Here is a 16,271-nt window from a genome sequence, read left to right on the forward strand (position 1 = left end):
AATCTTCATTTCATTCACTATTCCTTTTCTCTGCTTTACTGTTGCTTCTTTAAATATAGAATTTATGACCACCTGATGTATTACACATTTGTTGATTTTTTTGTTTACTGTCTGTCTCCTCTCAGTAGACTAAAATCTATCAACGTAAGAGCAGCAACCCTCTACACTTTGTTCACTGGTGCATTCCTAGTGCCTAGTAAACAATAGCTAGTCAATAAATATCTGCTGAATGAATGAACTTTTCCCAATCCACCTTCGCCTACAATCTTGCACTCTGTTAGAAGTGTCTCCGTTATGCTCGTCTTTCAAGCTTGAAATCCCTACTGCTTAGCCTAGAATAGACTGCTCAGTAAAGAGTTCTCAATTCTTTCTTCCTTCTTTACACCTCTACTCTGTCATCATTTTCAATTAATTCTTACCCAAGACATGCCTCTTCCTTCGCAGTCACACTTTCATGACCCTATTTTAAACTTAGATCTTTTTGCCACATGCTCCTTTCCTCTTCAATCTTTGTACTTCAATGCTAGATTACATTTCCTTTTTATTATTTCACCGTTTATACTCTCTATACCAAGCTTTCTTAGCCTTGATTCTACTGACATGCTGGGTCAAACAATTTTTTGTTGTATAAGGCTGTTCTTTCCACTGTGAGATATCTAGCAGCATCCCTGTCCTTTAGCCACTAGATGCCAGGAGTACCTCCCGCCATTAAGACAACGAAAAATGTTCCATGACATTGCCAAATGCCCTCTGCGGTACAAAATTGTCACTGGGTGAAAACCACTGTCTTTTATCAACGCTAAAACAAAACAAAATAGTCCTATGTAATTTGGTTCTTTTTTATATCTTGGCGTTAGTAAAATTCATTTAGACTCAGAGAGAACAGATTAGGAGCTTCTGTCCTACAAAATAAAATCTAAACTCAAGAGGTTGGTATTCAAGGTCCTGGACTCTCTGTGCTTAACTCTTCTACTCACCTTTCCAACTTAACTGGGCTTTCAACTACTCAAAGAAACATGGGTCCCATGACCTGTCCCTCCCTCCTAACTTTCCACTCTGCTCCTACATCTCATTCCTCTGAGATGGTGACTTTGATTTCTCCATCTTTTAATCCTTTTTTTTTTTTTTTTTTTTTTTTTGCGGTACGCAGGCCTCTCACTGTTGTGGCCTCTCCCGTTGCGGAGCACAGGCTCCGGACGCGCAGGCTCAGGGGCCATCGCTCACGGGCCCAGCCGCTCCGCGGCATGTGGGATCTTCCCGGACCGGGGCACGAACCCGTGTCCCCTGCATCAGCAGGCGGACTCTCAACCACTGTGCCACCAGGGAAGCCCCTATCTTTTAATCCTTTAATGGAGACAAGGCAGTGGATATATCTGCAAAACCTAATTTCTTAATTATTTGTATTGTTCAGCAGAAGTGATGCCCCTTTCAAGAGGCTGCTGCCCACTTTGTTACCATCATCTCTCTAACATTTTCTCTCTGTCCTACAAGTCTTCTGTTTCTAATGTTTCTAGGCAGCATTTCATCAAACAGAATTTTGTAGCTTAATGCAGATATACATGATCCTTCTACAGAAAAGATATAAATAAGTTAGGATTATGTTAACCAATGTTCTACGACACTCAGGCACCTTTCTGATGCACCAAAGTGTCGAGAATACGTTTTGTGAAATAATGTTAGACTTCATTCTGGCCTAAAAATCCCTAATTCATCTTTTCTCAAACAGAAACCACATCTTTGTTCTCACCTGATATCCTGGCTCATCCAACTCTCTCTCTAAATCCTCCAGCACAGTCACCACCTCTTCCCCACTCTGTGGATGCTGTTCCTGGACCCAAGCTTGGAGCTCCTCGGGCAGGATGGTTAGGAATTGCTCCAACACCAGCAGTTCCAGAATCTGCTCTTTTGTGTGTGTCTCTGGCCTCAGCCACTGATGGCAAAGTTCCCGGAGTTGGCTCAAAGCCTCACGGGGTCCAGATGTTTCCTGGTAGCAGAACTGCCTGAAGTACTGTCGGAAGACCTCCCTGCTGTGGGTGGTGTTCTTTTGCACGTTCTGATCCTGTCTGGCGGTACACTTATTTTCCTCCTCCGCCTCCTCTTCCTCTATCTTTATTTCCAAAAGTTCATCTTGCTCCTTGTTGGCCTGGATGGACCAAGTAGATGCCATCATAGCTGTGCAAATGCTTATGAATGCTTCAAGCAAGATCTCCTGTGCCGTCTCTTTCTGGCTGGAACTGAAGAAGAAGCCATCATCATTAACACAAACTACACCAAAAACAAAAACTGCAAATTCTAAGAATTTAAAAATGCACTTTGAAAGCCGCCTCCAGGTTAATTTTCTATACGCAGGAAAATACTCTGATAAAAAAGACTCAAGAATAGACTAATTTAAAGAGAAATATTAAGTAAAAGGTGCTAAGTTGTTTCAGGACTCTAAGAAAGAAAAGTAAGACTTGGTAGGAAACATTTCCACTTGATGATAGAAAAAAGAACAATTAAACGGAAAAAACAAACATTTACGGCAAACAATAATAAAAAGTTGAGACATCCTTGATTAGCTGCTTTTTAAATTTTTTAAATACCCAGATGTCTGGTGGAAATCATTTAGTCATAAAAGCAGCAAAGTCACATGAATTTATTCCCTCAGGAGCCTAATCTCTCTGCTCCTCATTCTTCATTTATCAAGCGAAAAGCCTGAAGACATTGGTCTTTAAGACTTTCTTCTACCCTCGCGTTCTGTGATTTTAAATCTAAAGGCAGGCCCAGGAAAGAGGCCCTAGGACGCCAGTCAGTGTCTGCGACCCAAGACTGTTCAGAAATGTCAGAAGGCGCATAGTTCAAGAAGGGTACACAGCGCGAGACAAGCCCGGGAGGAATGGAGCGCACAGCCCGGTCTCTCCTTCATCCCCGGGCTCCGACCCACTCTCCGAGGGATTGGGGGTCGGGGCTAGCTTCCGCGTCAAGGAGCTTCTCGCGGATCCACCTAGGCAAGTGAGGCCCGGAGGCCGCCCCACTCCAGCCGGGGCCGAGAAGGCCGTAGCACCCCCGCCTGCCGCGTCCGCAGCACAGGACCGCTCACCCGCAGCCCCAGGACGCCAGCAGCGGTTTCTCTCCGGGGACAAGGGGTTGAGGCCTCGAACCGCTCCGAAACCGGAACCCACCAGCAGCGACCCATAGAGGCCGGAAGAGACCGCGAAGTGCGGAAGACCGGTTCACTTCCGCCGCCGCTCTAGGAAGGGGGCGGGAGGGGCTCGCAAATTGGTAGATCTCCCGCGCGCCCATGTGAGAGGACAACTGAAGACTCACAGGCCCGCGCTTTCGCGATATTGTTTTCTCCTGCTCCTCTTCGGCTGGCTAGTATCTCCACTTCCCCCGACCCGATGGGCGGTCGAGGCTTGGCGAGCCTACCTGTGCTAGGGAAATCCCATGCTTTTTCCACTCTCACTTTTATTTGGGTTTCTGCACCTTTGATGTTCAAGATGCCTCAAAAGGATGTTTTCCCGAGGTCCTTCCTGACTCAGGAAGGGACCTCTTCCACACACACTTCTCAAGGGTCAACCTGGTGCTTTCTGCCTGCTTTTTCACCTTCTTCGGTTCTCTCTTATGCGCTGACGATAATTATACATCTGAAAACCCATAGGGTTCAATGGGAAAACTAAAAGATCATTTAGTAAAGTAGCAAGATATAAAATTAACACACTAAAATCAAGAGCCTTCCTATATGCAAATAACCAGTGATAAAGTTACAAGATATAATGGAAGAGAATACCGAATTTACAATAGCAACAACCAAAAAGCAAGCAAACAAACAAAACAAAAAACAAGAAGAAAGAAAGAAAGAATAATTGGGAATAAGCTTAGGAAAAAATATGCAAAACCTGTATGGGGAAAACCTCCTGAAAGGCCAAGTGTATACTTAGACAAATAGAAAGCCATATGCCAACAAGACTAATAAGAGTTTTGGCTCGAAAGACTCAATGAAGAAGTCAGTCTTCTAAAATAAAAGTATCGACACATATTGTTCTAGAATTAGACAAGTTGGTTATAAAGTTGATATGGGAAAATAAGAATAGCCACAATACCCTCTGAAAAAAGAACGGTGAGGGACAGCCTAAATTAGCACATGTTATAAAGCCTCTACAATTAGGAGTGTGATATTGTGTACAAACAGAAATAGACCTAGGTACCTATGGATATTTAGTAAATGATGGTGGCATCTCAAATTAACAGGGGAAATGACAGACTTGTAAATAAGTTGTGTTGGGACAACTGATAGCCATTTGGTCAAAAATAAAATTGAATTAATATCTCCCATCACACGGCACAGTCAGGATAAATTCCAAATGGATCCAAAAACCAAATGTAAAAAAATGTACCTATACTTGTATTAGAAGAAACATGAATAATAATTCTAATTTCCTGGGAACAGGGAAACCTTGCCTAATAGTGCCTCAATCTCCAAAAGCAATAAAAAATTAAATTTAATCAGATAAATCTGACTAAATAAAAATCAAATGAATTGGTTATCAAAAAACACCATAAAGAAAAGTCAGAAGACAAATGACACGCTGGAAAAATGTTTGCAACATATCACAAAGGACTAATATCCCTAATATATAAAAGATTCCTAAAATAGTTCCTAAAAAGAAAATAGCCAATAACCCAATAGATAACATGGGCAAAAGAAATGAACAGTTGACAGAATAAGAAATTGTAGCAGCCCTCAAATGTCTGTAAAGATGCTCAGCTTCATTCAAAATATAAACATACAAACTAAATACCGAGGTGCCATTAGTCATTTTATCTGATTGGCTCAAATCCAGAAGTTTGACAATATACTCTATTTATGAGGAAAGAGGAACTCTTATACATTCTCAGTGGGAACACAAAATAATACAACCCCTATTTGGAAAAATAAGAAAATGTAGCAAAAGCACTTATGTAAGTTTACCCTTTGCCCCTGCAATACCACTTATAGAAATCCATCCCAAAGACATATTAACAAATATATGAAATGACATGCATACAAGGTTATTCGTTCAAGTATTCAAGCTAAAAGACTGGAAACAAACCTAATGTCCATCAATAGGTGACTGATTGAATAAACTGCGGCATAACTACCTAGGCAGCTATAAAAAGAAATGAGAAATCATGATGTACTGCTATGGAATGACTGACAGGTGCTGATAGCATACTACCTGTGGTAGACAGAATAATGACACCCCTCCCCCAAGATGTTTACTCCTCACCTAATCTCCAGAACGTGTGAATTTATTATGTTACATGACAAGGGGGAATTCAGGTTGCAGATCAAATTAATCTAATTCTATTCAACTGATCTTAAGGTAGGTTTTCTTAGTTGAGAACCAACTTGTTTTGTTCTAATAAAGCTTGATTTCTGGACACTGAAGTTTGAATTCAATATAGCCTTCTCATATCACAAAACACTACACTTCTTTTGGTTTTTTTAATTAAATTTTATTTTAATATAATTGTAGATTCATATGCAGTGTAAGAAATAATGCAGAGATCTCATTTACTCTTTACCAAGTTTCCACAAATAGTAATATGTTGCAGAACTATAATACAATGTCACAACTGGAATATTTACATTGTTACAGTCAAGATACACAACATTTCCACCACTACAATCCCTTTTATGAACACATCCACTTCCTGCTCACTCCCATCTTCTCATTAACTACTGGCAACCAGGACTCTGTTCTCTGCTTCTATAATTTTGCCATTTCATATTTGGTTTTTTCATCTCTGTTTTCTTCTCTTGCCTTCTTGTAGGTTACTTGAATGTTTTTTAAATTGTATTTTAATTTATCTATAACATTTTTGGTGTATCTCTTTGTATAGCTTTTTTAGTAGTTGCTCTAGGTTTCATATCATATAGACACAACTTAGCACATTCTATTGGTGTCATCATTTTACCAGCTTGAGTGAAATATAGAAACCTTACTTCCCTTTACATCCCTTACCCTCCCCATTTATAATTCTTTTAAATATTTCCTCTAAATGTATTTAGCAACACATTAGACAATGTTATAATTTTTGCTTCAACAGTTAAACATAATTTAGAAAAATCAAGAGAAGGAAGCTTATTGGATTTACCCATATTCCTTCTTCTTTCCTGATTCTTCTATTTAGAGAAATTCCTTTTGCCATTTTTTAAAGGTAGGTTTCCTAGTGACAAATTCTATGTTTTACTCATCCGAGGATGTCTTGATTTTCTCCTTTACTCCAGAAGGATATTTTCACCAAGTATAGGATTCTGGCTTGACAGTTCCTTTCTTTCAGTTCTTTAAAAATACTATGTCAATTCCTTCTGGTCTCCATTATTACTCATAAGAAATCCACTGTCATTTGAATTTTCTCCTATAGGTAAGATGTCATTTTTCTCTGCTTTCAAATCTTTTGCCTTTGTGTTTGGGAAGTTTGACATGACATGGTTTGAATGGATTTCTTTGGGTTTATCCTGTTTTCATTTTGATCAGCTTCTTGAATCTGTAGGTTTACATCTCTTGCCAAAACTGGGAAGTTCTCAGCCACTACCTTTTCAAGTACTTTTTCAGCCCCATCCTCTTTGGGACTTCAATGACATGAACATTACATCTTTTCTATAGTTGCACAGGTCCCTGAAGTTCTTTGTATTAGTTTCTTTTGGCTTCTATAACAAATTACCACAAACTTGTGTCTTAAACACAACAGAAATTTATTCTCTCACAATTTTAGAGGCCAGAAGTCTGAACTCAAGGTGTTGTCAGGGCTGTGTTCCCTCCAGAGACTCTGGGGTACAGACCCTGTTTCTTGTCTCTTCCATCTCCTGGAGCTGCTTGCTGGTCATGCCTCGGTGTTCCTTGGGCTCGAGGCCACATCACTCCAATCTCTGCCTCCATCTTTCCATCACCTTTTTCTCTGTGTCTAATCTCCCTTTGCCTCTCTCTTATAATGATATTTATTATAGCATTCTGGACCACCCTGGATAATCCAGGATAATCTCCTTGTCTCAAGATCCTTAACTCAATCACTTATTTTGCCATATAAAATAATATTCACTGTTCTGCAACATAAGGTAATATTTATAGGTTCTGGTGATTAGGAAGTGAACATACCTTTGAGGGGCTATTTTTTCAGCCTACTACATTCTGTTCCCTTATATATTTTTTTCTCCAGTCTATTTTCTCTCTGTTGTTCTGATGGAGTTATTTCTGTTGTTCTATCTTCTACCTCACAGATGCTTTTTCTCCATTCTGTTGTTGAGAACGTATTTTTCAGTTCTCAAATTTCCATTTGGTTTTTCTTTATATCTTCTATTTATTTGCTAGGACTTTCTATTTCCTGACCGAGGCTTTCTGTACTTTCATTGTTTATATTTTCATTTTTTTTTACATGTGTTCACAATTTCTCATTGAAACTTTTTTTTTTAATCGTGGTTGCTTTGTCAGATTAATTCTAACATCTCTGTCAGCTTGGTGTTGGCATCTTTTAATTTTCTTTTTTCATTCAGTTTGAGATCTTCCTGGTTTTTGGTATTTGAGTGATTTTTTATTGAAATGTGGACATTTTGTATTGTTATGAGACTGGATCTTAATTAAACCTTAGGTTTCAGCTGGTTTTCTCTGAAACTACTGTGGCGGGGGAAGTAGGGGAGGGTGACACTGAGGCAATGCCAGAAAAGGGCCAGTAGAGAGTCAGGACTTTCACCATCACCCAGCAATAACAAGTCTGCGCTCACACAGTGTCTGTGGTGACCATGTGGAATCCAGAACTCCTACCCCTACCCAACAGTAAGGAGGAGCTCAACGTATATCAGGTGGGGAACCTGGACTTCTACCTCTATCTGGCAGTAATGAGGTGCTACCTTCCCCTACCACACTCTTTAATGTTTTCTTAGCCACAGAAATTCACGTGGCACTTAGCTTTGTTTTGCAAAATTGCGAGGATCACATTATAGTAAAATACTTTTTAAAAGAGCTAAGCTTCTACAGTACAAATATGTAATCATGACCATTACTATAACGGATTTTAATGAAAATTGAAAAACTCAGATAAATTCAGGTAAGGTATAAGAAACCATCTTTTAGCCTTAAGGATCCGTCAGCCGATGGACACCGGAGGGTGCTCCCCGCTGGTGAACCTATGTCTCCTTCGAGAAGCAAGTAGTCTGCACAGACCAGGCTCTGTACAGCATTTGCGTTCAGTTCTCTGCATCTCTGAAACGTCCGGAAGCACCGACATGGAAAAGGGAGTCGGATCCTGAGGGATCTATGTAAGGCAAGGGAGAAGAACCCAAGCCAGTCCTGGAGAAAGGGGGCAACACCCCAAACTCCAACCCCAAGGTCTTTGCAGAGGTACAGAGCATCCTGCGTGGGGAGGAGCCAGATACCCACCTATACCTGACCAGAGTCGGGAAGCATCAACGGAAACGGGATATTTGGGCTACAGCTGACACCAGGAACTGGAAATAAGTCACAACGCTTGACCGCATCTCCGCTGGCTCCTCAGCCGCCTCTCTAGGAAACTTGGAGGACCTGTTAATCTCAGTGGTTGATCTGGCAACCTGGCACGCCTTCGCGTGCTTGGCTTCCTCCTAATGGCTCAGGCAGGAAAATCGACGAGGGCTTGTAACCTCTAGGGTCCAGCAGCCACTCAGTCTGGGCTAATATCTTTCTACTCCACTGAGGACACCTGGCCACTCTCACCGGATTCTCGCAACCCTAGGTTCCCTTAGGACCCGGTCCTCTGACGTCCCAGCCTTCAGGGTCCCTCTCCTGCAGTCTCTTAAGGTACCAACTGTCAGTTAACTTCCAGCGTCAGAAGCAATAATGAACATCCACCTAAGGAAAGCGCCAACAAGAGGGGCAGAAGTCGGCTTGCTCCCCACTGTTTTAAATCTTTGCATAATCGGGTCCCTCTGAGTAACCTAACCACTGATTTAGTCAGTCTGGGGTGGGGCCCAGGCAACTGCACTTCAAACAGCCCAGGTGATTCTAATGCAGGTATACACCAAGAAACAGTGGCTTCATCATAAAGCTAAGGTAGCTGGCATGGAAATCTGGATGTGGGTCCAGAGAGACCTAAAAACATCACAGAGTAATTTATAGACTGTACTCTTCTCCCTGTTCTCCTTTTTATGGAAAGTACTAAAATGAGTGAGGAGCGAAGGCAGTGAGACTATTTTCACTGCTTGAGACTCCTGTACCTAAGACACTTGGAACAACTGAGATGGAGGAATTTCTAATAAGTACTGTGAAGATGAAGCACTTATCTTGGTAATGCTGTCTCTGCATCTATCTTATTTTTCCTTCTCTTTGGTCACCATTGTTGGCCAGAGTTTTGGTGTCTCATTTTGCTTTCTGTCTGATTCCTTTTTATGTTCTCACATTTTGTCCATCCTTTTTCTCTTTCCATCCCATTTGTTTTTTGCAGATGCCTAAAATGTGTCTCAGGGCTCCAAGTCTAAGTGTCCATGAAACTACATATAATTCACGATGATCTTTGTTCATAGTTTTGTTTTAAAAAAACAATGTGATTAAAAACTAGAAAGATCACTATAAGTACTTAACCACTTGGGTTTCACTTTTCTCATATAGGTATGAAGTGAGCGAAACTCCAAATTTTCTTTTTAAAGCTCAATATTCTCTGATTCTATAGTAAAAAGCTCCCGTCACACACACAAAATACTTTTGATGATTCTATACTGCTTATCAAACAAAGACTCAATGCATTAGGAAAGTGTTCAAGGCTCTCTCAATCTGGCCCTCACCTACAATCTCCCACTCCCGCACTTCTTTGCAGGAACTCCGTGACCCAAACTGGAAAACCCCTGGCTCTTGAGCATATCTTAAAATGGGGGTCTTGCCTCACCCTATTCCCTGTGCCAAAAACACTTTCCTCTGTCCTCCACCTCCCTCTGCAAAGAATCTACGTTTCTCTCAATTACTAATTCAACATTTAACCAATGACACATGTATATTCATATATATTTTATATTTCAAAATTCTTCCACAGAAAATACTTATATTTTATAATAATTTTGACCTATTTTTATTTTAAAATTTCCTAAGATAATTTTTGTCTTACTAAAAAAAGATAAAACAATCTTCTACTATAAATTATAACTATGTTTTTTAAAAGAAAAGTATTGTCAGATATAGAAAATAGGAGTCATTTCCAAATATAAAATATGGACAGAGACTTGATTCTCCTGTTATCCTGACCTTCAACTCAAAATTACAGTGAAAGAGAATCTTCAGGGCTCTATCTATAGCTCTAGGCAGGTTTTGGTTGCAAGATACTTAGCCATTTTTTGATGCAGTGTCCACTGTCCTAACAGTGCTCAAAGGGGTGCTGGGCTATCCTTCAAGAACCAGTAAGGTTATTTAATCGGATTTGAATCAATATTTCTTACACCTTGCTCAACCATAAAACCAAAATCTGCTCTCTCAGACTGAACTTTTCAGAGGGATAGGGAGGGATGGATACTGGTCCAGGGAACACCTGAAATGAGATCAATACTAGAGACTTCATAGGCTGAATAAAAGGAGCCAGGGCGGAAAAGAGAGGAGAAGTGAGGGAAATTTAGAAATGCAAAAGGGAGACAACTAAGGACTTCTGGCCAGGAAGACTGGAATAATCACAGAAGAAGTCAAAGTCTACATGCCACTGTCTATAGGTTGAGACAAATATTATTTCTCACATAATGAGGAATGTGCATCCTAGATAAAAAAATTAGCATGAGAGAATTAGTACAATTAGTATCAGAAAACAAGGAAAGTTAGTTTGGTGAACTGTCAGTCATTTTAATTGTGTTAACCATCATTGCATTCTAAGCAGTACATCTGTCTCTACAGCATATATAATGTATTTTGTTTCTTGGCATTTTACCAGTTGTTGAGAAAATTGAGAATGTTTGAGAAGCTGTAAACAAAACAAAACAAAAAAACAGGCACAGAACAAACCAAATATCCAATCTTCAACTGCAAGTGTAAAAACTCAGTCCATTAGAAATTCATCCTCTAAAATACTAATCTGCTCATATTTTAAACCTTTTAAGAGCTGATATAATTGAATTATCCAAACATACTGCTTCAGCATATTGGAGAAACATTTAAAATACTTATGAACTCAGATTGTAATAGTATATGTACTATATCACTATATGGAATATATATTTAACTTGAGAAGTTGAGTTTTTTTGAGAAGTTGATTTTATTTCAAACTTATATCTACTATATTTTCCTTAACTTCAGCCTAAAATCCCTATGTATTTCTCTTGGATATAATTTAAACCTCAAGACAATAAAATATACTCTTGAGGACATTTAAGACTTTTTTTCTTCTAAGATTGTTGATAATACCTACAATTAGTCACAAGTAGTGACACAAATAGTTTCAAATGTTAGGTCTAAGAATATAAAACAGAACAAAATACATGAAACTGAAAAATACCACCTATCACTTCTCCATTCTCCACAGAAGCATTATGTGTAATTCTAGTCATCCAAACCTTGTTTCCTAGCTCATGTGGATGTTGTTAGCTTTTAAATAGAAAGTGTTTGACTTGGACTAAACTGGGGAGAAGAATGAAACAATATATAACATTTTGAAGTAGTGATTTTTCATCTGTAGGAGTATGTTGAACTATGGAGCACCAACAAATGAGATATTGTCAACTTGTAAATAGAATAAGGAAGTCCTCTGTTATAATGCAGAAATCTCAAAAGATTATATTGTTTCATGAAAATAAGGTGTAGAAGAATATAAATAGTATGCCATCGTTCTGTGTAACAAGGGAATAAGATTATATATTCATATTTTCTTGTACTTATATAAAGAAACACTGAAAGATACATAAGAAACTAGTAAATGACTACCTATAAGGGAAAGATAGCGACCTTTTTTCAGTGTTGTTTCGATATTAGAACCAGGTCAAGAAAGAATTTTTTTAAAAAACTCCTTCTAAGTAAATTAAAATTTAAAGTTAAAAATAATCACTCACTACAAAAAAAAATAAAATGCCTCAAATGAGAGATAAGTGGAAGGAATCTTTCCTGGAACTCCACTGTAAATTAAATAGGCTGTACATTTATTGAAACATATAGATGGGAGGGTTTGTTGAGCTAAAAAGCAAAACCTCAGTGCCTTATAAGTGCTCTAAATTCTATACGGCAACACAGTGCTTCCAGTGGCTTAGTAGAAAGAGCATTGCACTAGGAATTAGGAGAGAGGGTTTTAGTTCCAGCTCCATTAACTAGCTGTATGATCTTACACAGTCACTTCCTATAGCTTCTGTTTCCATATCTGTCAAATAAGGGCACGCAGAAGTGATCTCTAAGGTCCCTTAGAGCGTTTCTATTACTCTTAAGTTACCTGTGTGTGTATTTGGTATTCCAATCCAGACTGTTATCACCATAGAGTTATCATTTTTTTGGTCTCCTGGCCTTAGTATAAAGTTTTTTAACACTCAGTCAGTGTTAAGGGAAAGAAATCTTTTTATGTATGACCTTGATAATAATCAATAGGTAGTGCTGAGAGGCATGGAGGTTATAAATAGCAATCAACAGGCAAGACTGATCATACTTTTCTGTCTACTTTTGTATATGTTTGAAATTTTCTATAACAAAAGTTTAAATAAAGAAAAACCCCAAAATGCTCATAAGTCACAGGAAAAATACAATGAGGCCTATATTTTCACAATAAATATCTGAAGTGAGATATCAGATTTTTAGCTAAGTGTCTTGGTCTTTGCAAAATTTAAAATCATGAGCAATATTTGTTATGACTAGCCATTGAGCTCCTAATAATATATGGTTGCTTCAATACCTTGGTTCCTAAACTGAAGGCTGAATTACTAAACCTCTACAGGGAGAAGCCTTCTGTATATTTATGGGAGGATTCATCTGCCCCCTTTTGTAGGTTAAAAGCAAATTATCCTATCTTATGTGAATGGAAACTAATCTAATAGTTTACATTACAGATTTTACTGCAATTATTTTTAAATTAATTTTTAAATACTCAGTGAACTACCTTTGACATTTTGTATTCAGGCTGCATATAATTTTTAAGACTTTTTTTTTTAAGTTTTTAAAAACTAGGATGAAGGAGTTTTCCTGAAGTACATGTAGAAGACTTTTGGGACAGATGTGTGTGAGATTATGTTGATGAAGTCAACACAATATTCAGTATTGCAAAGTATGGATGTCACTGACCAAAGAGATTCCGACAGATATATTTAAGATATTATGCATCTCTCAGCATAAAAATAAGAACATTTTCACTGGTCTTCCTTGGAGCTTCCTATACTAGAGGATTAATCTCTTATTGTTCTCTCAGAGACAAAGTAAGAACCAGGACCCTTGCTACCATGCCTAGTGGTCTGACATCATGAAATTTTGCCCTACCTGTTCCAAGGAGCTAGCTGGATTCAGCCACAGGGTGGACTTTCCGATGCTGGACAAGGTTGCAGTGGTAACTGAAGTTCTTGCCACATTCCTCACATTCATAAGGTCTTTCTCCAGTGTGAATTCTCTGATGCTTAATGAGGACAGAACGTCGACTAAAGCTCTTACTGCACTGACTGCACTGGTAAGGTTTCTCCCCCGTGTGGATCCTGAGGTGATGGAAAAGCCCAGCGTTCTGGCTGAAGGCTTTACCACAAACGCTGCACTGGTAGCGCTTCTCCCCAGTGTGGAGCCTCTGGTGCTGGAAGAGGCCTGACCGCTGGCTGAAGGCCCGCCCACATTCATCACACTCATAGGGCTTCTCGCCCGTGTGCGTTCTCTGGTGCTCGATGAGGATGGAATTCTGGGTGAAGCTTTTCCCACATTCACCACAGATATAGGGTCTCTCCACTGAAGAGCTTACCCGTTGCCTTTCCCATCTGCCTTCGTGGTCACAGGTCTCTCCACACTCAGGCACTGGAATAATATTACCATTCAATTTTTCAGGTACTTCCACATGAGATTTCGTTTCTTTAGACAGATCCCTCTCTGGGGCTAACTCCACATTCCAAGTCCCAGCCTCATCATCTGAAATAGTAAATGGATGGCATGAATGTTATGTTTCCAAAGAAGAAAGAAAAAAACTGGTCAGGAGAGTGGGTGGAAAGGGACAAGCAACACATTTTCTGTTTACTTTCCCACTCTCAACAATTATACCAGGACTTCAGGAGAAGATGCCGTGTATCGTAACCGCTTGCTTACTGTCTGCGTCTCCCACCAGACTGTAAACTTCCTGAGGGCAGGAACCACATCTACCTCCCTCATCACTGCTTCCCCCGTACCCAGCTCAGTGCCTGGCACACAGCAGACACTAAGTAAATGTGCTGAATCAATGACCATTCAGGGAATGAGTTAGGCTTCCTGAGGAAATTCTAATCCTCACCAATCTCCTGAACCGGGCACATGCCTCGCAAGTTCCACTGAGGCTGCTCTTCCAAGGTTTGGAGCTGGCCACCAGACGACTCCTGGGCTGCTCCTAGAGTTGCTTTCTCCTTCACAAGCTCTTCCTGTTCATGATCATGGACTGGGACCTGGTAAAAATCAAGGACAGTTAGGAATGAAATATAAGAGAAGACATTGCAAGGCCTTCTCAAGACCAGTGATTAGGAAAAGAAGGCTCAACAAACTGGCAAAGAAAAAAAGGCAGAGAGATTACGAGCCTATTACAGATCAAGTTAGGCATAAAGAAATCCATCTTTTCCTCCTCCTCCTCTTACTGCACTGAAACCCCATGCTTGATCATACAAGTACAAACCCCTGTTCTCCCATCTTCCCACCTGCTCTCCTGGTTCATCCAGCTCTCTCTCCAAATCCTCCAGCACAGTTACCGCCTCCTCTCCACTCACTGGGCGGTGCTTTCTCATCCAGGCCTGGAGCTCCTCGGGCAGGATGGTCAGGAACTGCTCCAGCACCAGCAGCTCCAGGATCTGCTCCTTGGTGTGCATCTCTGGTCTCAGCCACTGATGGCAGAGTTCTCGGAGTCTTCGAAGAGCCTCTCGGGGCCCAGGTGTCTCCTGGTAGCAGAATTGCCTGAAGCGTCTACGAAAGATCTCTCTGGTGTGAGGGTTATCTCTTGACAGGCCAGATTCTTGCCCATAGGCATGGTCTCCCTCTTCCTCTTTTACCTTCACTGCTATAAGTCCCTCCTGCATCTCTGGAGTCTGAAGGGCCAAGGCTGTGGTCATTTGAGGTTTAACTATTCAGAAAATGAATCTATTCTTGATAATTCCCCCTTGATCTTTTCTTCTGGAAATCCCAAAATCTAAAAAATAATTTGCAGGAAAAAAAAGTATTAAAATGTAGAAAATCTTGTCTGCTGGTAGGCACTGGGAGTATTTATACTAAAATCAGTAACTTCGTCTAATGAAGAATATAAATGCATGATTAATAAGGACTATTCAAATACTGATGAATATAGGAAGGCAAACAAAACCAAAACAACACCGCCCCCGCCCCGAGTTTTATTGAAGGAAGGGACCATTTTGATCATCCTGAATGAATCAGCTCAAATAAATCAGCTTGGATGTACTGGGTTTCCATTTGAATGCCAAGATACTGGACTCATAGTTTTTAGTTGAATGGGGGTAAACAAACACTTTGGGCCCAAGTGGTCACAGAAGACACTAAGAATCAAAGAGAGAAAGGAAAGGAAAAGGAGGTGGAAGGGAAAGTAAAGAAGATAAAAAGACACAATGAGGAGCAAAAAAATGTGCTTGGGGAAGAGAAGCAGAGTCCTTCACATCAGGTGAGGTGTGGAGGAAAGAGATGTATGCTTGGAGTGGGGAAGATCTGGGATTGAGACTGATCTTCCAGGTACTCCCTGCACAGTCTTGGGCTTCATCTTTTGAGCCTTAGTCTACTCAATCTGTAAAATAGGGATCCTAAAGCCAACCTTGTCTACCTTTCTAGGTTGATATAGAAATAAAATAAGATCACAGATAAAGAGCACAAAGAAGCTGGCAGTCTGGTAAACTCGAAAGTATTATAAATTACCACTATTGTTATTTTTCTTATAAATTTTATTGACAGATTAAATGAACATCCTAGTGATCTAAACACTAAGGTGAAAGAATCAGGAAGTAGTCAACTGGAGTGGTCTTGGTCCATAGATATTAAAATGAAGGAAATATTAGTTCTAATATTTTTAAAACACAGAACTTTAGCTCTTTCCTGCTCTTCAATTTCTTGGAAATTGTTTCTCTTTGAAGTTCCTTGAGGATGGAGAGTGGGCAATCGTATGTAAAATAAAATAAGCGCTAA

The 16,271-nt window shown here is 39.9% G+C and overlaps 2 protein-coding genes across 2 annotated transcripts in view; both read right to left on the reverse strand.

Annotated features, from left to right (window-relative positions):
- The window catches only part of ZSCAN31 (zinc finger and SCAN domain containing 31), a 48,392-nt gene extending 46,190 nt beyond the window's left edge, over window positions 1-2,202 (reverse strand). Inside the window, exon 1 of the mRNA XM_027099562.1 lies at window positions 1,748-2,202. Within this exon, the coding sequence (XP_026955363.1) occupies window positions 1,748-2,170 (423 nt within the window). The 5' untranslated portion in view covers window positions 2,171-2,202. The remainder of the gene's footprint in view (window positions 1-1,747) is intronic.
- Window positions 2,203-13,415: 11,213 nt separating this feature from the next.
- LOC113616217 (zinc finger and SCAN domain-containing protein 23) lies at window positions 13,416-15,269 on the reverse strand. Its single transcript, XM_027099567.1, has 3 exons — window positions 14,789-15,269; window positions 14,395-14,542; window positions 13,416-14,039 (listed from the first exon to the last, which is right to left on the reverse strand). Exons 1-3 carry the CDS (start codon window positions 15,194-15,196, stop codon window positions 13,426-13,428), a joined length of 1,170 nt encoding a protein of 389 aa, XP_026955368.1. The 5' UTR covers window positions 15,197-15,269; the 3' UTR covers window positions 13,416-13,425.
- Window positions 15,270-16,271: the final 1,002 nt, after the last annotated feature.

The sequence above is a fragment of the Aethalodelphis obliquidens genome, unplaced genomic scaffold (genome assembly GCF_003676395.1).
Source record: "Aethalodelphis obliquidens isolate GAN/ISIS:26980383/991018 unplaced genomic scaffold, ASM367639v1 scaffold133, whole genome shotgun sequence".
In the NCBI taxonomy this organism is placed as follows: domain Eukaryota; kingdom Metazoa; phylum Chordata; class Mammalia; order Artiodactyla; family Delphinidae; genus Aethalodelphis; species Aethalodelphis obliquidens.